The 20,771-nt window shown below is 35.0% G+C and overlaps 1 protein-coding gene across 3 annotated transcripts in view; it reads left to right on the top strand.

Annotated features, from left to right (window-relative positions):
* The window catches only part of LOC121974929, a 113,571-nt gene that overhangs the window by 56,322 nt on the left and 36,478 nt on the right, over positions 1-20,771 (top strand). For 2 of the 3 annotated variants that reach the window (XR_006110154.1, XM_042526216.1), the window contains exons 20-24: positions 614-761; positions 867-967; positions 9,819-9,968; positions 17,366-17,413; positions 17,505-17,612. Coding sequence is in view for 2 of the 3 variants with exons in the window: in XM_042526216.1 (XP_042382150.1) it covers positions 614-761; positions 867-967; positions 9,819-9,968; positions 17,366-17,413; positions 17,505-17,612 (555 nt within the window). In the remaining variant the exon portion in view is untranslated. The remainder of the gene's footprint in view (positions 1-613; positions 762-866; positions 968-9,818; positions 9,969-17,365; positions 17,414-17,504; positions 17,613-20,771) is intronic. The other variant, XM_042526217.1, reaches the window with a different exon arrangement.

Genomic DNA, 20,771 nt, shown 5'->3' with positions numbered 1-20,771 from the left:
TTTTGTTTCTCATTTTCTCTTCTGACATCCATGAACTGCATAATTTATATACTGCTTCTGCTGGTAACCTAAATGTTTTCCTACATAGATATAAATGAGAACACTACAATCACAAAGACAGATTCCTATGGACAGGTTGTCCTGTGTTGTGCCTAGATACTTTAAATATTCTGTATTAGTGTTAAACATTACTCTAGTTAAAATTTACCTATTTTTTCTTGCTTTTTACACATAAAATATGCTTTGGACACAGTTTTGTGAAGATTGTAATGTAGTTCTCAAGAAGTTTGATGATGGTTGTTGCTTATGGTTGGAGATTCTATTCAAGAGTAGTTTTAGCATATAAATATGATGTTTATATTCATGGCACATACTCTGCTGTTTGATTTTAGCTTAGCTACTCATTTTATTGGAGGGTTAATTTGTCAGTCATTTCCATTTTCTGTGTTTGTTTATTCATTGTCATCCATCAGTTCTTATTGGTGCTAGAATGTTAATTAGAATGGAATAGGGGAGTCTTTTTCTGTTTTTGTTACTTTTTCCTGATATATTATGTCATTAAATAATCCTCTGCCAAAATTATTTATCAACTTAATTCCCTGTTATCTTGCAGTTCGTTGGAAAACTTCTTGATGATGGCAAAAGAAGTCCCCGCACCATTCGACTTGGAGCTTTACACTTAACAGGACTGTTGCTGTTGTATCCGGCAACAATTAAATATTATATAAAAGAGTTGAAGTTGCTGACACTATATGGCTCTGGTGTATTTTTCCCCACTATATTTGCTGACTCAACTGTTTTGTTTTTCTTCAAGAGTAGTGCAAAAGGTTGCCCCATTGTCCTTATAAATCCTCTTTTTTTTGCAGTGGCCTTTGATGAGGATTTTGAAGCAGAGCTGTCTGAAAATCATGAAGCTGAAATTGAGGTTTCTATGCTTGCTCAAAGTCCTGATCAAGAATTCACAGAGGTATTCCTATTTTTTGCAGTATCTGGACATTGTTTGCAATGTAATACTTATTGGATTAATAATTCTTTATTATGGATATCTGGAAAGCTGAGGTACTTTTACATGTCTGTTCAACTCTTTGTAATTATTTCTAAAAAGAAGAATTTAAGATACGAAGGAGAAAGCATGAAATTGAATCTCTCTTCCTGCTGCTGATAATGGGTAGCACATGCCATTCTACTGGCTCATTGTGACCTAAATTGGTAATGAGGTAGTGGCATTAGTGGAACATGGTGGACAGACCTGACCATGGACAGATCTGACCACGGTTCAAAATCAACGGTTCAATAGTTCGGAATTGACGGTTTGACGGTTCCTAGGGTCGGCCTTAACCTTAACCGTTCAAGACGGTTACGGATCACTGTTCGGAACAGCCAGCTCATGGTTCATGCATTGTTCACCATGGTTCAAGATTATTATTATATTTTAAAAATTAAAAATTTATAAATTAACTAACAAAATTCTCTTAATTAATTAATAATTTATAAATTATTATTATTTACTCTAGTACTCTTCTTTTTATATGGAAAAAGAAAACTATTGATTAGTTATTAAAAAATTAACTAACAATCATAGATGCCAATATGATAAATCATATGGATAGGACATTTGACTTTCACCCCAAGAGATCTAGGTTCAAATCTATGCAATATCAGTATTTTTAACAAATTTCCATCGATAAAAATATATTATCTATAATAAAATGAATCGTGATCGGCCTGGTTGGGGGTCGGGCCGGTTATCGTTCAGGCTTGATAACTAGGTCAACGGGTAACCGATCCGTGGACCTAGTTACAGACATGGTCCGCGGTTAGGTCTAATGGTGGTACCACATCAAAAGAGAACTATAGGGTAGGGATCTCAACACGAGTGCTAATAAATGGCAATATACAAGCTATTGGATGGGAAGAATAGCCAAGGTCCTAACTAGGGATTGAGATTTTGTGCCGAATTGGTTGAAACGGGCGAAACATCTCATTCCGCCCATCGACGGACATCGGCACGAACTGACACCAGTCCCAAAAGCAGCCGTGATGCTTGCGGCGATGCTAGAGGAGTGTTGCGATGCCCGCGGTCGTGCAAAGGGCGTCATGACACCCGCGGCCACGCAGGGGGGCCGCACGACCCCCGCGGTCGCGCGACCCCGAGGCTGGGGGTTGCGGTAGTCGCGACGCGTATAGGTTTTTTAATTCAAAGTTTTTTTAATTAAAACAATTCCAAGGATGGATGAGGATAATTCAAAGAGGCTTAATTAAATCCTAATAAAATTATCTAATTAATTAAATATTTTATTTATTTTAATTTTTAAAATATATAATAATTTTTTTTTTATTTGTTTATTTTAGTTATGTATTATTATTTTTAATTATCTAATTATTTCTAATTTAAATAAATAATCAAATATATTTTTTAAAATCTAAATTAAATTATCCTATTAAAATATATAAAATTAATTTAAAATTCTAATAAAAGCTTATATGTTCCTATAACCCTCCGTAAGGATCGCGGTGTAGCGATGGTCTTTGCAGGTCACCACACTCTTGATTTTTTAGTTTTTTATATAGTTAATTTTTAATTTTTTAAATGTCTATTTTTTTAAAAAATAAACTATTATTAATAATAATTATAAAATATTAAAAATTATTTCAAAATTTTTAAATAAATTTGAATTTTAATAAATATTTTATAAAATAATTTTAAAATTAAACATAAATCTAAAATAATCTAAAAACTAAAAAAATATATAATTATTAAACATTGCAAATAAATTTTTAAAATTAAAAATTTACAAATACATTAAAAAATTAATATAAACTTTTAAATAATTTTATATTTATTTTTATAATTTTAAATTTAGTTTTGAATTTTAAGAATTACTTATTTTTTAAAATATTTTTTATAAAAAATTAATAGGCATTATCTTTTGAGAAAATACTAAAATATTAATTCAACATCTTAAAATATAAAACATATTTAATAATCAAATATTAATATACATTTATATTTATCTTTAAAAAATACCGAAATTATATTGGCATGACACGATACAATATCGAAATCGTATCGTTCTGGTCTAGGACCGAAACCTCGACACGAGTTGAGATTTTAAAAGTTGGTCCTAACCCAGTTGACATGACATAGTTTTTGCGACAATGATTGGTCACACTTTATCATATAGAATTCCAAGTAAAAATTATGGTGTGTTTGTTTATAAAAATCGGAAACTATTTTTTGTTCTCATCTTCAATATTTTTGTTTACCAACATTTTTATAGATTTTTTTTTTAATTTCTTAATTCTTTTTTTAGAGAATGAAATTTGAAACTAAGAAAGGAATGATAGTGTCAGCAGAAAAATTTATATTGCAATCATGACCAAATTCTTGTCTTGCATCATCATCATTATAAACATAAAAAAATATAAATATGAGTATATACCTATTTCTTTCCATTTGTAATTTTCTACAATATAAATTTCAAAGTTATATTTTGGGCTTAGTTTCTTAATCATGTTTCTCAATATCACATGTGCACTTTCCATCTATTCTTTGTAATATGTTTATAAATTTGAGCATGCACTTGATTTTACGTGGACGGTACCACCAAAGGTTAAAACTTTTTGCAAAGCTTTTGATAATATCAATGAGAGCATGATAATCGCATGCAAGGTTCAAAATCTGGAGAAGAGTTTTTAAACACAAGTTTTAGGTAATCTTAATGTGTGTTATACCATGCCAAGAGAGTGTTGAGTGTCAGCATAACACAATACTCATTCACATGATTGACATCACGACACAAAAGATTACTAGTGCAATTTATCAGAACAATACATTTTGACCATGCTAACCAATACAATATGAGATTTCAAACCATGATCTCATGCAATTGGAAGAAGGAATCAAAATTAATAAAATTTAATCATCTTTTTTTTTATATCAGTTAGTGTAGAGTTAATGTATTGTTTAAATTATAATCTTGTAGCCAAGTGGCTAAACCATGATCTCATGATTGACATATGTCTGTAAACATGTTTCTCTAATAGACATACCATGTGGCTAAGCTATTGTTCTTTCAAGGAGTCCAATTGAAGAAAAAAGCAACAAAAACAATTAATATAACTTTCATATATGGTAATCCTGATAGGGAAGAGCAGTAGATGAGCATCCTAACCCACACTCAACACCTACCATAACTCCATCTCTGTGTTAATTTTACATACCACACTAAATTTGATTTACATTATATGGTTCATTAACTCAAGTCAACTGCATATACCCATGCTCAGTCCCAAAGGGAGGATCTAAACAGTCATTTAGGCTTAATGGATCTATTAATCAACAATGTTTACATTGACCTCTCCATTTGTTTAACCAACGTTGACACAAGTCAGTATTCTATTTAAAGCCAACTTTGTATTATGTAGTTAACACTGTCATTCAATATTCAACACAACTTGAACAATTACCCTTTTGTACTACAAGGTGAACAATTGCCCCTTCTTTATTAAGTTTATTCAAAACTCTGGCCTAAAACTTACCTATTGTAGGACTTTTTTCTTGACCAGAATTTAATTCATCACAACATCTAAATACTCAATTTACTCTCTTATCCAACTTGGGTAGTATTTGATGGATAGGTATGGTATATACATATTAAATAAATCATGTGCACCATGATTTCAAGGAGTTGGTCAGAGGAAAAAACAACGATCACACTTTTATTCTATTAAGTGGGGTCGGCTCTATGGATTCTCCTATACCATGAGCTCAATCCCTTATTATATCATTATCTATATTTGAATAAATTTTATCCTATATATCATTGCTAACTGAGTCTTTTTTATAAATCTTTTTCTTGATTAATGTGCCTATTTATTATGATCTCACATCACCTATTTGAGGTATTTATTGGTCGTCTAAGTATATGTGCATACCATTTAAATACATATTTTTGAGTCTTTCCTCAATAGGTGCAACCTAGACTTTCTTTCTAATGTTTTCATTTCTTTTCCTATCTATTCTCGTATGTCCGCACATCCAATTTAACATCCTTATCTTTTCAACTCTTATCTTGTACTTGTGTGCATGCTTCATAACCTAATATTCAACTCTATATAATATAGTAGGTTGAATTGCTATTTTGTAAAACTTCTCTTTAAGTTTTATAGGTATGGTACGATCACACGGAATAACCTGACACCTTCCTCTATTTCAATTATTATGTTTGTATCCTATGTAAAACATTTCTATCAAGCTCTCCATTTTTTACAAAAATAATCCTAGATACTTAAAATTTTCAGTTATATGTAACTCATTATATTCTATTCTCATTGACCAAAATAATGTTATCTACAAACAACATGTACCAGTTCATCTATAACTAGTGTAAAAAGATATGAACTTAGAGTCGATCATGATGTAACTCTATTTTTATAAGAAACACATCGGTTAATCTGTCAAGAGTCTTTAATTTTGTTATTACATCTTCATATATTTCTTTAATTATCTCAATATACGAAACAAGACTTTGTCATAGCACATTTCTTTTTTAGAATTCTCTACATAATTTCTTTCGAGACTATCATAAACTTTTTATAGGCCAAAGAATACCAAGTGTTACTCTTGCTTCTTTTTTTGCTTCTTTTCAATTAGTTGTTTAAGAAAATGTATACCTTTTATTGCCAACTTCTCAAGTATAAATCCAAATTGATTTTCAGTCACTTTGTTCTCAATCTTTTTTCTATCACTCTTTCTTAAAGTTGATGAGGAACCACCAAAGATTAATTGGTGTGTTGTTCCACAACTAGTTGTTCAAAAGTGCCACAAAGATTCCCTTGTAGCTAAATCTACAAGCAAAATGTTTTTAGGTAGGGCTAAGCATGGCTCTAGACATTATATAAAGAGATTGAATTGCATCAATGGATAACTTGCAAATGTGAATTAGTTGCTACAAGTGTGTCATGTTCATAAGGGCTTTCATTTAGCATATAAAGGCACCTTACCCATGACAATTCTTAGCAACGAAACCATGACCAGAAATAATACTTCTTGATCACTGCCTACTGGCCTGCTGTGCCTCATGTGTGATAGTAAACATGACCAGTCAAGGACCCCTGTTGTTGGCTCCTTGAGCTAAGTACTTCGAATACTTTTTTTTTTTATGCCAGGTATCGAGATTTTGCAACCCGATTAATGGTCCGGGCCCACATTCCGCCCACCAAGTAAATTAAAGAAATGTGCTAGCTGCTGATGTAGCACCCATGCACACATAAATTTGCTGCAAGTGCTTTTGTTGGGGATCGAACCCTCGCCGCTGTGAAAACTGCCTAGCCACTTGCCAACATGCTGGAAGGTGGTGCTGCAGTGAAGGCTGGGTTGCAAGTGATATAGCTGAGGCTGCTGAGAATGACATTGAGGTTCATGATTCTTTTGCAGAGATAGTCAATTTCTCTGTTAACCTCTTTACTGATTAGGCTGTGGCGGATATGGTTGGGACTTACTCAGGAGTCTGAGATCTTGATGATTGATGCTTGCTCTTAATGCTCAATTCTTTCTTTGTTATCCCAACAATTTATAATACAAGTCCTGATGCAGATGACACTGTATATATGTTCACAACCACCACATCCATAGAACTTAGCCTCTTTTTAGAGCTTAACATGGAGTTCTGATTGAGACTGATATGAATGTGTAGACCTCCATTAAGTTGTATGGAGTTTCTATCTTTGATTAAAATGATATTGCTTCGCAATTGTACTAACATTCTGATGTATAGTGTTGGTGACAAATTTTGAAGGTGGAACAAGAAAGGAGATAAAGAAAAAAAAAGGAAGAAAAGACAAATATGTACTTAACTTTGAACAAGAACCATATTGTTTTAGTATTGTGCTCACATTCTGATGTACGGTGTTAGTGACAAATTAGAGGTGAAACAAGAAAAGAGTTGAAGCAGAAAAGGAAGAACGTAAATAACTATATACTTAACTTCAGACTTTGTGTTCCATTTATAATGGTATAGTTTTAATAGATTATCTTGTATGAATGCAATACATAAAATAATAACATTTTTTGATTTCATCTTAACTTATATTATAGTATGCTAAGGGGTGTCAAGTGTTGGCACAATACAATACTCATCTAAGTGAAATATGCGTTTAGTATCAAGTTCTGATAATTTATCAGAATGAGTCACCCAACATGGTACGAGATTTATATCTTGATCTTGATTACAAAAGCTTTGTCTATGGCCTTCTAGAAGCTAGAAAGTGGCTAGATAACCTAATTGAGATGTAGGGCGCAAGCCCCTAGATGAAGCACTGTCCTGAGCAAACAATTGGAATCAAATCTCTGCCATCTTATCAAACTTGGCACAATTGTCAACTACATTCTCATTCCCATATTTGAAGCTTAAGAAATCATACCGATGTTGACACCAAAGATATAGATAAGAACCTTAGTATAGAACTATTGGTTCAAAAAACCAAACCAAAAGGAAATTGGACTCTAGATTTTATCGCTTAGATATATTCAACTTCCTGTGAATTACACAAATTAAAAAAATCCATTAAAGTCAAATAAATAGAAAATTCATAACTTAAATCACAACCCTAGTTTTAATATAAATATTTTTCACATGTAATAGGTTTTTCGTTTTGCATACAAGGGCACCTCACCCATGATAATTCTAAACGCATATTTTGTTTTATTTTTTTTCCAAGAATAATTCCACATTCGATGAGAACACAGGAATGATAGTAAAGACATTTTTATTATTGAGTTCCTTTGATTTGGAATAAAAATATAATTTGAAGTAAAAACCTTTATGTAAAAGAAAAAGCCACAATAAAGAAGTTGATTCTTGTAATGGAACAATGCGTCATACAAGAAGAAAATGCTGCAAGATGTGTAAATAATTACATATGATAATTATAGAAACTGACAACTCCAACTAACCAACATCTCATTTTCCCTCGCTGCAAATTTTGAGGTTATAGAAACACAAGGTATGCGCATAAAAGTGGGCAGTGTGTATATAGGATAAATATGCATGAATTATTATGTTTTAGAAAGAGTTCCATGTAATCGCAGTTTAAATCAACGAATATCCACATTACTCTTTAAATAATGATCTAGCTCAATTTATTTTCATTTACAAGCTGAATGTTAAATCTTCTTATCACCACTTAAGTCCATATTTATATTCTTTTATTAAGTTGAAACACTAGAGCCACACTCACCATTTACAAAGGTGACACTTGATACATAGGTTGATGCCCTAAATCAGGCGTGTACTAATGAGTCGAAGCCCTTGCTAATGCATATAAAATCGGTTCAAAGCCTACAACATATCCAAATTGGGGCTAAAACTACATTGCATGCAAATGGGCTGAAGGTTGCAACTCACATGGCTTGGTTTTAAGTTTCACCTTATGGCACTTTAATTCTGCTATTACTCTTTCTATGTTTTAATCTTTTAGCACTTTTATTCTGCTGTTACTCTTCTTTATATTCTCTAAGTTTTCAACCAAACAAAAGATGCCAAGGGAATGATAAGCTCCATCACTATTGATATGATAGGGAAGTATAATTGAAGAAGAAAACACAGAGTTTAAGTAATCGACCCTTTGCTACTTCATGGATTGTGTTGAAAAGCAACGTAAGAAGGGAAAACTCACCCACAATCATGTTTGATGTATATGCCCATTGCATTGATTAGGAAGAAAAGTCAATTGTTGTTGCATAATAGACAAATAAAGATACGATCCTCATTAGAGGAAGTACCGTTCCTTACTCAGAGATTTTTTTTTTGAAAATTGTAACAACTCCAAAACATGTTCGTTACATGGGATTCCAACCTCCTTTTGTAGTTTGATAATATGACCTATTTTTTTTTTTTTTTATAAAATAGCAAATTATCCTAATTAAACTCTCATAAACTTTTCTAAAAAAATAAACTTTTTAAAAGTTCTAACAAATTATAAAAATTAACATCTTGGACAACTTTAAGTATTTTTTAAATAGAATTAAATCTTGACTGCATTATTCTCCTCAACCAAAAATAAACTCAACTTATCGGGACTTCTTCTGCTTGGTGTCTAGTCTTCGTGACCCACCAAGACATTCCTGTTTGATGTCTGGCCCTCTGACCCACCAAGATAATACTCATGCACAATTGGGTGGAGGTGGGGAGGCCATTTTTTTGGCTCATCTAGGAAGGGAGTAGAGAATTGTAATAAGGGAAGGGACAGGGACTTTTGAATGGGAGTGAAAATCACATGGAATTTGTAAAAATAGGAAGAAACCATATTTTGTCACCGAACCCAGCTAGCTACATAAATTAGCAAGCAGATTGGTTCAGCTCAAATTTAATTGGTTTTGATTTGATTCAACCCAAACACACTTGTTTGAAATCTAATTTGAGTTCAATTTAAACCCTAGCAAATTCCAGGCAAATTCCACATAAGGGGAGTCCACAAAACTTCTAATTAGACCCAAATTTGGTCCAATTAAGTAATTAACAACAAATTGACCCTTAACGTCTTATCTTGAGCCTTAATTTGACATTCTTTAAATTCCTAAAACAAGATGAATCAGTGAAAAGTGTTCAGAATATAACATTCTTGGATGAATGAATTTCCCATCTTTTTCATCCTCCTGCTGTTTTTTTTTTTTTATAATTTCTTTAACATGTCTCTTGCAGGTACACATACACACAACTTAGAATGAAATAGACTTTGATTCTTTATTTAATAATAATCCTGATTTCTTTTTAAAATAGTTTCACCTGTCAAATTTGATGATTTACACTGTTCAGATGTTTATTAATACTGAGATGTATGCTCGTGCATCTGTTGCTGCTCTCTTCTACAAGCTGGCAAATTTTACTTTAGAGGATGGGGAAAGGGAAAAGAATGATGCAATTTCAAGTGGAAAAGTTTTTCTATTGGAGATGCTCGACTCTGTGGTACAGATTATTAGATTAAAAATAACTAATTATCTTGATTCTATTGAGCCATATGATATTGTACGTAGGATACATGTATGTGCAATTTGATAATGCTTTAATTATATAAACAAGTCAATTTCTCTAGTAATGCAGCAGAATGAACAAAATGAAAGTGCATCTTGTTTTTCTTCCTAGATCCTTCTCTTTTGTGAGTTTCAAATATTCTTGTTCAATTTTTTTGGATACTACTAGTGTACTTATAAGGTGCAGGTAAGTTGGTGGTTCTTTAAGTAGTGTCCAAATGTGTTTGCACATTTTTCATGATGTTGTTTTATTCATTTTGCTAGAGGTAAATAAAATCATACATTTATTATTTTTATACGGTCAGGAACACAATCTTTATACAACAACTATATCTTTACTATGCATCAAGGTTTCAAGCATCTTTGCCAGAATTTTGTCTATGTTCAAAATGGTTCAGTTTCATTGTGTCATATTGACACTTGCACTTTCAGAACATGTTGAGATCAACTCAAATCTAATATAAATACCATTCCACTTAATTTATTTACCTCCAAATATAAATCTAGCAATTAAAATGTCAATTCAATAATTTTTTTTAAGTAGCACTATGACAACCATCCTGGCTAATGATTATACTTTCTAACTAGCATGCACAATCAGTCTCCAGAACAATAGGCATGGCATGACACCAGCAACAAGGAATGATAATTTCTTCAACCTCGCTAAGTCAAAATCAACTATACTAGTTGTTAGCGATACAACAAAATGTATGTACCATGGAAGGTTGGCAGGTAGCAACGAGCATAGCAAAGTATAAATATATACAACTTACACTATGAATGAGTTGTACCATATTTTATCATTATAGTTAGCTTTATCTGTAAATTAGCTGAGTGTTTTGAACTTGTTGGGAAAAGGTTTATCCCTTGTGCTTGGAAGGAATTAAGAGTACATTGTGCATGCTTAACATACATATAGTTGCCAAAGCATAGCAGCACTCTTCACATTCATAAGCTACAAATCTAGATTCTAGTGTGTTTAGTAGTAATTTAATGCTCCGGGTTGCAACCATCAAGGTAGCTTGGTTTTATTTAAGCATTCATTTTATTTATTTCACTTAACTTATTTAGTATGCTTTAGATCATCATATGTACTATCATTGTAGTTGTTCCATTTAGTTTATTAAAGACTTTGTAATTGTAGAATACAATCATTTTAGTGCCCCAATTATCATGCCGTTTATGAAAGCAATAATATTAAGCTATAACATGTTACGAAGATTAAGCAATTTTATAAGGAAACATTAAGAATAATATATAGCTTGAATATTTAAGCATGAGCGACTACTGTGCATGATGCATGTGCAGAAGTATAAAAAGCGTCAATGGTTAAACCAAACAAGATCAAGAAACTAAGAGTAAACAAGATGGAATTCTTTCTCTATCAATTTTCCTAACCAAGGTCCTTTAGCATTTTCTAATCCACAAATGTAAACACCTCCTAAACTAACATGATATTACAAGGGTGAGCTACATTTTCAATCATTATTTAGGAGTCAACCTATAATAGCTAAATAAAAAAGTTACTGGCAGTTGATGGTACAGTTTATATTAAACATAAAATTGCTACAAAGATTAAGGAATTTGACTCTTATACCCTTGTGTCCTTTTTTGGATAATAATTATCTGTGGTAAAACCCTAACGAGATAACCCTTAAAAGCTTCACATTTTGATTCTAGAAGTATAGTTTCACACTTTTCCCTTAGCCACTTCTTCAAAAACCATAAAAGCCATCCATTTAAAGGTGTAGAAGACTTTAGTTTAAAGAGGCCAAGGATCTTGTTCACTTCTGCAATGACAGCATGACCAAGGAGAACATATCCTTGGACATTGCTGTCTTATTTTAGTACATCTGTTAAAATGCCTTGATTAAACCATACCCCTCATTTTGACGACCTCATCATATAATCAAATAGTAACAAATCCCTAGCCCTCACGGGTTGGCGCAGTTGGTACCTGCATGAGTGTTTGGTGTAATAGGTCTTGGGATCAATTTCCATTGGGTGCAAAAATGTTGGGTGCTTGACCTCTCCCATGCAAAGGGCCGCTGCGCTAAAGCAAATGCCCTCCATGATTTACCCCTTCCAGAGATTGTAAGGGCCGCTAAAGTGATGACTTCTCCTTGTTGCAAATACTAACAAATCCCTTTCTCTATTTTCCTCTTAGAAGGTCAAAACAAAGTATAAAGATTTACCATTACAATGCCTCTTATTTGATGGATAATGATCCATTAAATGGAGGTAAGTATCATACCTGAAGCAGAGCTTGACATAATTGAATTCATGAGGAAAACAAGGGACTCCTTGTTGTAGCCACTTACCTGAATGATAAATCAAGGCTTGAGGGGGAAAAAACTAAAAAAGAATAATTACCGGGCATAGTTGTGAATAGCGTGTGCCTAGGCATGACCTAGGCACAATACTTGAATGAAGCGCATGTCTTTTGAGAGGCTAAGGCGCGCTTAAGGCACGATTTTCCTTGCTTTATTGAAGTTTATTTTTTTTTAAAGTCCAACCCATACCTTTAATACCCTTTAAATTAATTAGGTAACATTAACTTACATGCATGCGACACATTTTTCTTGCTTGACTCTTCCTCTCCCCTAAAAAATGAACATCAACCTCCCCTAGTCCCTTGCAAACTTATTTCATTGTTTTTCTCTTGCATGACTCTTCCTCTCCCTAAAAATTCAGCATCAAACTCCCTTCCCCTACATTGCCCTCTTAAACATGAACTCTTCACTCGCCTATAACATCAACATCAGTCTTCTAGAGTTGGCTTCACTTTCTTTCTCTTCTCCTTTTGTTTCATTGTAACGGCATGTTTTTTTCCTCACAGATTTAAGTTCATAAGTTTTTTTATCGGTTTTATTTTTTTCTCACAAAATCAAATTGTAAATTAGTTCAGAAATGATTCTATTTTCTCATTCCTCACCAATTCAAATTGTAAATTAGTTTAGAATTTTTATTTCATTTTGATTTTTCTTGAATTTGAAGTTTGATTTTGATTATGAAGATAAACTATTTTAATATTTGAATGTTAGTGAATTTTATATTTACATTATTGTTTAATGATTTGTAAAATATTTGAATTATGTTAGTGAATTATTTTGGTAGAAATTCCCTATATATATTTGAATTGTAAAAATTTATATCCAAAGTGCCTTACTTCCGTAAGGCGTATGCCTCACCTTGCGCCTAGTGCCTCAAGCCCTACAACACCTATGCGCTTTTGGGCGTCTCACGTCTCAAATAACTATATTACTAGGAAAGGGAAGTTAGTCTAGTATCTTACTAGTCCACATGAGCAACACTCACTTTAAAACTTGAAGAAGGTGCAAAGAACTCCAAGGACAATGTCTGCCTATACATTATACATTTGATTTTAAACAAGGCAAGGTAGAAGGAGAAGCATACAACTTGAAGATTTGCAAATGAAATTGTTCAAATTACACCACTGACCTTTGGGATTCCCGCATAGTCTGATGAGATGCATAGATTGGGCATTTCTTTCCCTTAAGAAACCATAGAGAACTAAGTAGAGGGATCCTTCACACTGTATGTGAAAAAAAATTGCTGCAAGCCGAAGTGCACCAGCAATTGCCCACATTGGGAGGTTGATTATTGATATTGCTTGTAGGAAGAGGGGGATGTTGGACATCAATAGTTCTTAAGCGCACAAATGTAATGAAGGGCTCACGAGAGGATGAAGATAGTGATTGGCATCACTCATAGGGGGTGAAATAGGGGAAAGCTAAGACATGACTGAGTGTTGATTGCGCTTCTAGAGCTTGATGCATTTGTAGTGTTAGATTAGAAAAGATGTGGTCATAGGGAGAGGGAAGAGAGCTTGCAATCTTTTCCTCATAAAGGAATTATAGGGGATAAGAAGCTCAAAATCTCTCCATGGGGAAAACATTACTAGGGCACAATCCATTTGGGATAGGGTTGAGGAACTCCATAGTAGGTTGTGTATAGGGGATTAGTATGTTTACAGTTTTGTCTTGTGAGTTATAACAATTGACAAACATAATCTAATTATGTGTAAGGATGAGTTGCAGAAAGAGAATCTTTATATCTTATCCCATTTCTTTTTTCTGCAAAAGGTCATACGCTGATGTCGGACGCTCCACATGGCCAGCCCCATAGCCATTTGTAGAGAGATAAATCAGGAAATCGAGCAAGCCACCATATGAGAGGGTATTTTTGTTAGCTTTGCTTGGAATCTTAGTCCCTTTTTTTTATAAGAAAAAATTTCATATCATAGTTCAAGAGTATAGGAAATGGTCTATCGTGGCTACTTATGATTGACGCAACATCAGACCAGAGTACACCCATACATGTATACACACACTTCTGAATATCCTCTCAATACTTAATTGTTCACCCTCAAAGATACATTTATTTCTAGCTTTTTATACATAATATATTAACAAAAACAACGCCAAGTACCGAGCCTTCATTATTACCCTATTCCCATGGTAACATCTCCCAAACACTCTTAGAGCATGCCTGAAAGAGGACATCTCCTGTTGCATGTGGAGCCCGTCTCTTACCCACCTCCATAACTCAACAATAGGGGGCGCCCAAAAGACAGATGCTTCCGTGTTTTTTACACTTGTCGACAAAATGCACACCGCTTATCCTCCAAGTATTCCTGCCTGTCTTTAGTGCGAAGATGCCCCAAGGTTAGTATCCAGCAAGTGGTAGCATGACTAGGTTGCAAGTAAGTTTTCCACACTGTTCACGCCCATACCTTTTTAGGACTGGGACGTCTAAAGAAATCATATGCCCTTGCCACTCCACCGTCCTGTGCAAACCATCTTGCTAGTCTTTGTCTAGCATCAAATGTCGAGCTCGCATCTGAAAGAATTTGGTCCCTTATTAGCACTAACCTCTTAATCAAAGGTGAATCTGAAGGGGATACTTCCTTGAACCACACATCTACATGCCTCATATATATGTGGAGGTTCCATTTGATCCAAAGAGCATTTGTTTTCACCTCAATCCGCCAAAGTACCTTAGCTAGCATAGCTAAGTTCCAACTTTTTAACTCCTGAAATCCCAAGCCTCCTTCCTCCTTCAATTTACACATATCAGCCCAAGATCTGAAGGATGCTTAGATGTCCACATGAAAGATCTGTAAATCCTATAGATACGGTCTATGATTCCCATAAGCATTGGTAAGATGGACATCGAGAAACATTTCACCCCTTAAAGCGTCGAGGAAATAAGTTGTGCCTTGCTTGCATAAGATAGAGCGTGTTTGGCCAACCGTTAACACGTCGGACCAATGAGTCAAGGAGAGGGCTATAGTTCGAAATCCGAAGCCACTCAGTTGCAAGGGGAACTCCAAGATATCTAAACGATATAGATCCCTCCGGATAGCAACCTCATGTGGACCCTATCCTCAACTCTAGCTAAGTAAATACATGATTTCATCTTGCTAACCCGAAGGCTTGTTGTTTTCCCAAATTCACTCAGACAGGTAGATAAAGCTGCAATCAAATTCTCATCACCCTTATGGAAAAGAAAGAGATCGTTAGCATAGGCTAGGTGAGTTAGTTCCACAGGTGCACATTGGGCATGAAATCTGAAGGCTGAACCAATTGTGCACTACTGAATTTGTCTCCCAAAGATTTCTATACAGATTCCAAATAAATATGGTGATAGTAGGTCTCCTTGCCTCAATCCTCTAGCTCCACAGAATTGTCCAAAAGTCCCTCCATTAATGGCAAGTGAGTATGAGGTAGTGGTCACATATTCCATAATCCAATTTATAAACTTCCCTGTGAATTGCAACCCAAGGAGTATCTCCTTTAGGAATTCCCAGTGGATCAAGTTAAATGTCTTTTGCAGGTCAATCTTCATGCACCTCGGAGACAATCGCTTTCGGCTGTATTTCCTAAAAAGCTCCAGAGCCAAGTGTATGTTATCTGTAATGAGTCTGCCCTTTACAAACGCAGCTTGTGACTGATGTAAGAACTTGTCCATGATATTTGCTAGACGACCTGCCAATAACTTTGATATGACCTTGTAGAAGACTGTACGACAATAGATAGGTCTATAATCCGTTACTTTACTGGCATGGGAAGACTTTGGGACTAGAGAATCTTAGTCCCTTCTTGATTGTATCAGTCATGATTTAATCTTAATATTTGATCTAGGATTTCGGTTTGGTTCGAGTTATATGAGGCGTATGGAGTGTTGAAGGATGAGCTGAACACCGGAAGAGAGAAGGGGGAGAAGAGGAGGAAAAAGGTTACCTGTTCCGTTGCAAATAAGGAGACATCAACCACATCATGGACATTTCGATTGTTGCTATCGTGACTAAAATGACAAGGAGAAGGGGGAAGGAGCTAAACTTCAATGGCATATGAACATCGATGGATCTTTTGATGAAACAACAATGAGAAGAGGAAAGGAGTCGGATGTCCGCAGTGTGCAGGCATTGTTAGATCTTGCAATGAATAAATGAAACTCTTACGGAGACAAAACTCTTGCATGAGTTTCTTATCAACGCCATTGGAAGGGTTCGTGCCATAGTTGTGTCTTGGGCTATTCCGCATGTCGATGGGCAGACTTTAATGGTTTGATAGTGCCAATTATCATTGAGCAAATTTTTTATTGATTGTATTGGTTGAGATAAGCGAAGGGGAGCCTTGGCGCAACGGTAAAGTTATTGCCATGTGACAAAAAAGTCACGAGTTCGAATCCTGGAAACAACCTCTTGCAAAAAGCAAGGTAAGGCTGCATACAATGGATCCTTCCCCAGGACCCCGCATGGCGGGAGCTTCGTGCACCGGGCTGCTTTTTTTTTTTTTTTTATTGGTTGAGATAAGCATTGCCTTGGTAAATACCCGCTAAAATTATGTATGCACAAATAATGTAGTGACATTTATCTGTGCTAAGACAGTATGCATAGGGAGCAGCAGCTGAAATGATACATTTTAATTCTGATGAATAATACAGATTGTCACTTGAAACCAGACTATGCTTACAAACATTTTTCTTGAGTAATTATAAGGATTTACATAGGCATGTAAGTCTATTGTTGAGTTTTAATTAATTTTGAAGGTCTATCTCCCCTGCATTGTTAAGTTTACTATACCTTATTTTCTCTTTGGCAAAAAAATTAATTGCTCTTGACTTACCTTGTATGAATGTGAGTACTATAATGGATAAGTGTTTGTTAGTAATTACTGAGGTATTTCTCATGATACATGTATATAATATGTTTCATCTGTTATCTATAATTAGATGTTTCGTTAATCAATGCTTTTAGTTTTCTGGTTCATGTTTGAAGGTAGCATTACCTTGTATTCTCTACAGGTCAATGAGCAAGATCTTGCAAAAGAACTTTACAAGAAGTATAGTGGTGTGCGTGCTCTCATTTTCTAGCCCTTTTCTGACGTGTTATATATTAGTAGGTAATGTTTCATGTTTCAAAATTTTCTCAATGGCTTCTCAGGTTCATAGGAGAAAGGTCCGAGCATGGCAGATGATTTGTATACTTTCACATTTTGTTGAGGATGACATTGTCAGAAAAGTTACGTCTGACCTGCACATTTGCCTCTATGTAAGCCTTTCTCCAATGTGCATTCAAATTATTTCTGAATGTATTAGTTTCTTTTACATTGAGATCTTAGTTTGAACTTTGTCTATATCATTTTTATATTTTGTTCAATCTTTCTACGAAGAAAGCCAGCCTTGCAAATATAGATTAGTTGCATGTCAGCCTTTTTGTTTTTTTTGTTTTGCCCATGCTTCTCTGCATCACAATTATTTATGTATGAAAGATGATTCTAAAGAAGAAACGGTAGCACAATAGTACGTTGCTACAATAAGAAAGTCAAGGATGCATAGGAAGATGAAAATGATACAACAACAAAAACAACAACAAAGTTACACTAGGTGGGGTCGCTATATGGATCCTTTTATGCAACTGAGCTCTATCCCCTATTATATCATCATTTATATTTAAATAAATTTTATCTTATTTTATTGTTAACCAATTCTTTTTTGGTCTTTCTTTTCCATATTTGATGTGCACATTTATCATAATTTCACATCACCTAACTGTAACATCTATTAGTCGTCTATAAACATGTTAGTGCCATTTTAAACGTGTCTCTCGAAGTTTAGTTGCAACCTAGATTTTGTTTTTTAATATTTTTGTAAGGTCCGTTTTCTTAAAAAAATAAAAAAAAAAAGAGAGAAAAGAAAAGGGGGGAAATTCCAAAAGGGGGGGGGGGGGGGGTGATAATAAACTTTTCTTTGAAATAATTATGAAAGTAGGGGGGGGGGGGGGGTTAAATCGTTATTTATCAATTAAGGGACTTATGGGTTCAACCCAATGCATGGATTAAACCCTAGGGTTGAGTTGCTTATAAGAGGAAGGGGTGGTGGAAAAAGGAGGAAAAAAAAAGAACGCGAGAGAGGGAAGGGAGGGGTCTCGGCGGCGGCAGAAAGGAAGGGAGAGGAGAGAAGAACGAGCCAACACCAAGCCTCCGAGCACCCAGGCACCTCCAAAACTCTTCTCTTTCCCCATTCAATTTGTAGTATTGGTACTTGCTGGAATCTTTCACGAAGATGCGTAGAAGCATGTCGTGTTGATTGACAACGTGGCTTCTCGAAGCTCCTCAAAATTTTCCTTTCGTTCATGTTGTTCTTGTCAAGTTTTGTTGCTGGAAAACTGCAGGAGAGGTTGCTGCGTTTTGGGGGTTCTGTAGGGTAAAGGTTTTCCTTTAGATCTTGTTGTCTTGTCGTGTATGGTCGCTGGAAACCAGCATGGGATGTGGCTGCATTTCTTTCCCTCAGATCTTGCTGTTCTCTTAGGGTAGGGCTGCTGGAAACCCGCAGGGATGCTACTGCATTTCCTTCCCTCAGATTTTTGCCGTTTCCATAGGGTAAAGACGTTGGGGACTTGCAGGGGTGTTGCTGTGTTTTTTTTGGGATTCTCTAGGATGAGGTCCAGGAGGTGTATAGAGGGCTGGAGGCAAGTCTTACTTCGGGCAGGGAGGGAGTGGAGTCGCAAGGTAGAGTTCGTTCCGTGAATAGAGGATTGGGGTCCCTAAGGTGGGGGTTTTGAGTTCATCCTTATAGGCTGGAGTATGTATGCTTATTTGAGTTTCATATAGATTAATGATAAGACCTTTTAATTAGTTTTATGTACTTAATCATATTCATGCTTATTGTGCTTTGTGTAGTTAATGATATCTATGCTTATTGAGCTTAACTGATGATATCCATGCTTAATGAGCTTCGCATAGTTAACAATATTCAAGTTATTGAGTTTTACGTAGTTAGCGATATGCATGTCTGATTGAGCCGCAAGTAGATTATTGGTAAGGTTGTTTAATTGGCCTTATCTAGTAAATGATTATCATACTGATTTAGTGTATTCGCTTAAAGATATCCATGCTCATCGAACCAGGCCCATGTTTATTGATTTGTTTGGGTCTTATGTGGATGAATGCTTATATAAAGATAAATGATAATGATGATGAGGATTTATAGAAAATTCTGTGAGGGCCAAGGCCCCAGAGGGACCCCATTTACAGGACAAGGCCCCAGAGGGACCCCAATATCAGATTTTTCACATTTGGCCATGGCCCAGTGACGAGAGTTGTTGACGCCCCACCGCCTGGTACCTTGATTATACAAATTGATCAATTGAATAAAGAATAAAGGATATATGATATACATCCACCCAAGAACGATACGTGAGTTGTTGTATTTAAAGTTGACGCTTCATAGTAGATGCCTATATTTTTCTTTTGTTTAATTTACTAGTATTTCGACAAGAAATTTCAGTAAGGGTAGATTTAACTATGCATGCAATGGTATATGAATTTTTTTTTTCTATTGCAGTTTAGAGGTGTTGAGTTAGACTCACGGGGTTTGATTATGTGACAGGTCAAGCAACTAACGACGTTGGAGGCTCGGACCCTTAATCTGACTGGGTTGGACAGGACACTCCCGAGGACCTTACCATTCCGCAATTAAGAATAAATAAACAGTGAATATGATCAAGAAGGAATTAAGTAGTATCGAATTTAGCCGTTATAATATGGTAGTCTAGTTTAGGATTTTTTCTTCTTTCATGGTACTTGTAATGGATTTGGGTGTAGGAGTATGGTTTATTAATTACAGACAATATCCCTTATTTTCGTTGGAAATATTAAAAAAAAATTTGGATCGTTTTAGTTGGTATCAGAGGAAAGTTCTTGAAAGGGAAGTTGATTGTCAAGACAGTTTTGAACGGTTAAAGCAAGCACTTACCACGGCGCCGGTTTTAGCTATGCCATCAGGACAAGGAGAGTATATGTTATATACAGATGCTTCAAAGCTAGGTTTGGGGGCGGTTCTTATGCAGCGTGATTGAGTCATTGCATATGCATCCCGACAAATAAAAGTGCATGAAAAGAATTATCCGACTCATGATCTTGAACTAGCAGCGGTGGTGTTTGCTCTGAAGATATGGAGACACTACTTGTATGGGGAGAAGTGCAAAATCTTTACTGATCACAAAAGCCTAAAGTATTTCTTTACCCAGAAAGAGTTAAATATCAGACAGAGAAGATAGCTAGAGCTTGTGAAGGACTACGACTGTGATATTAGCTACCACATCGGAAAAGCTAATGTGGTTGCTGATGCTTTGAGTAGGAAAACGATAGTCATTGCACAATTATCATGATGTGAGCCAAGAAGAGACATTGAAGGGAATTGGGGGACC

Source organism: Zingiber officinale, chromosome 4B, assembly GCF_018446385.1.
Source record: "Zingiber officinale cultivar Zhangliang chromosome 4B, Zo_v1.1, whole genome shotgun sequence".
NCBI lineage: Eukaryota > Viridiplantae > Streptophyta > Magnoliopsida > Zingiberales > Zingiberaceae > Zingiber > Zingiber officinale.
This window is presented reverse-complemented; position numbering and strand designations above follow the sequence as displayed.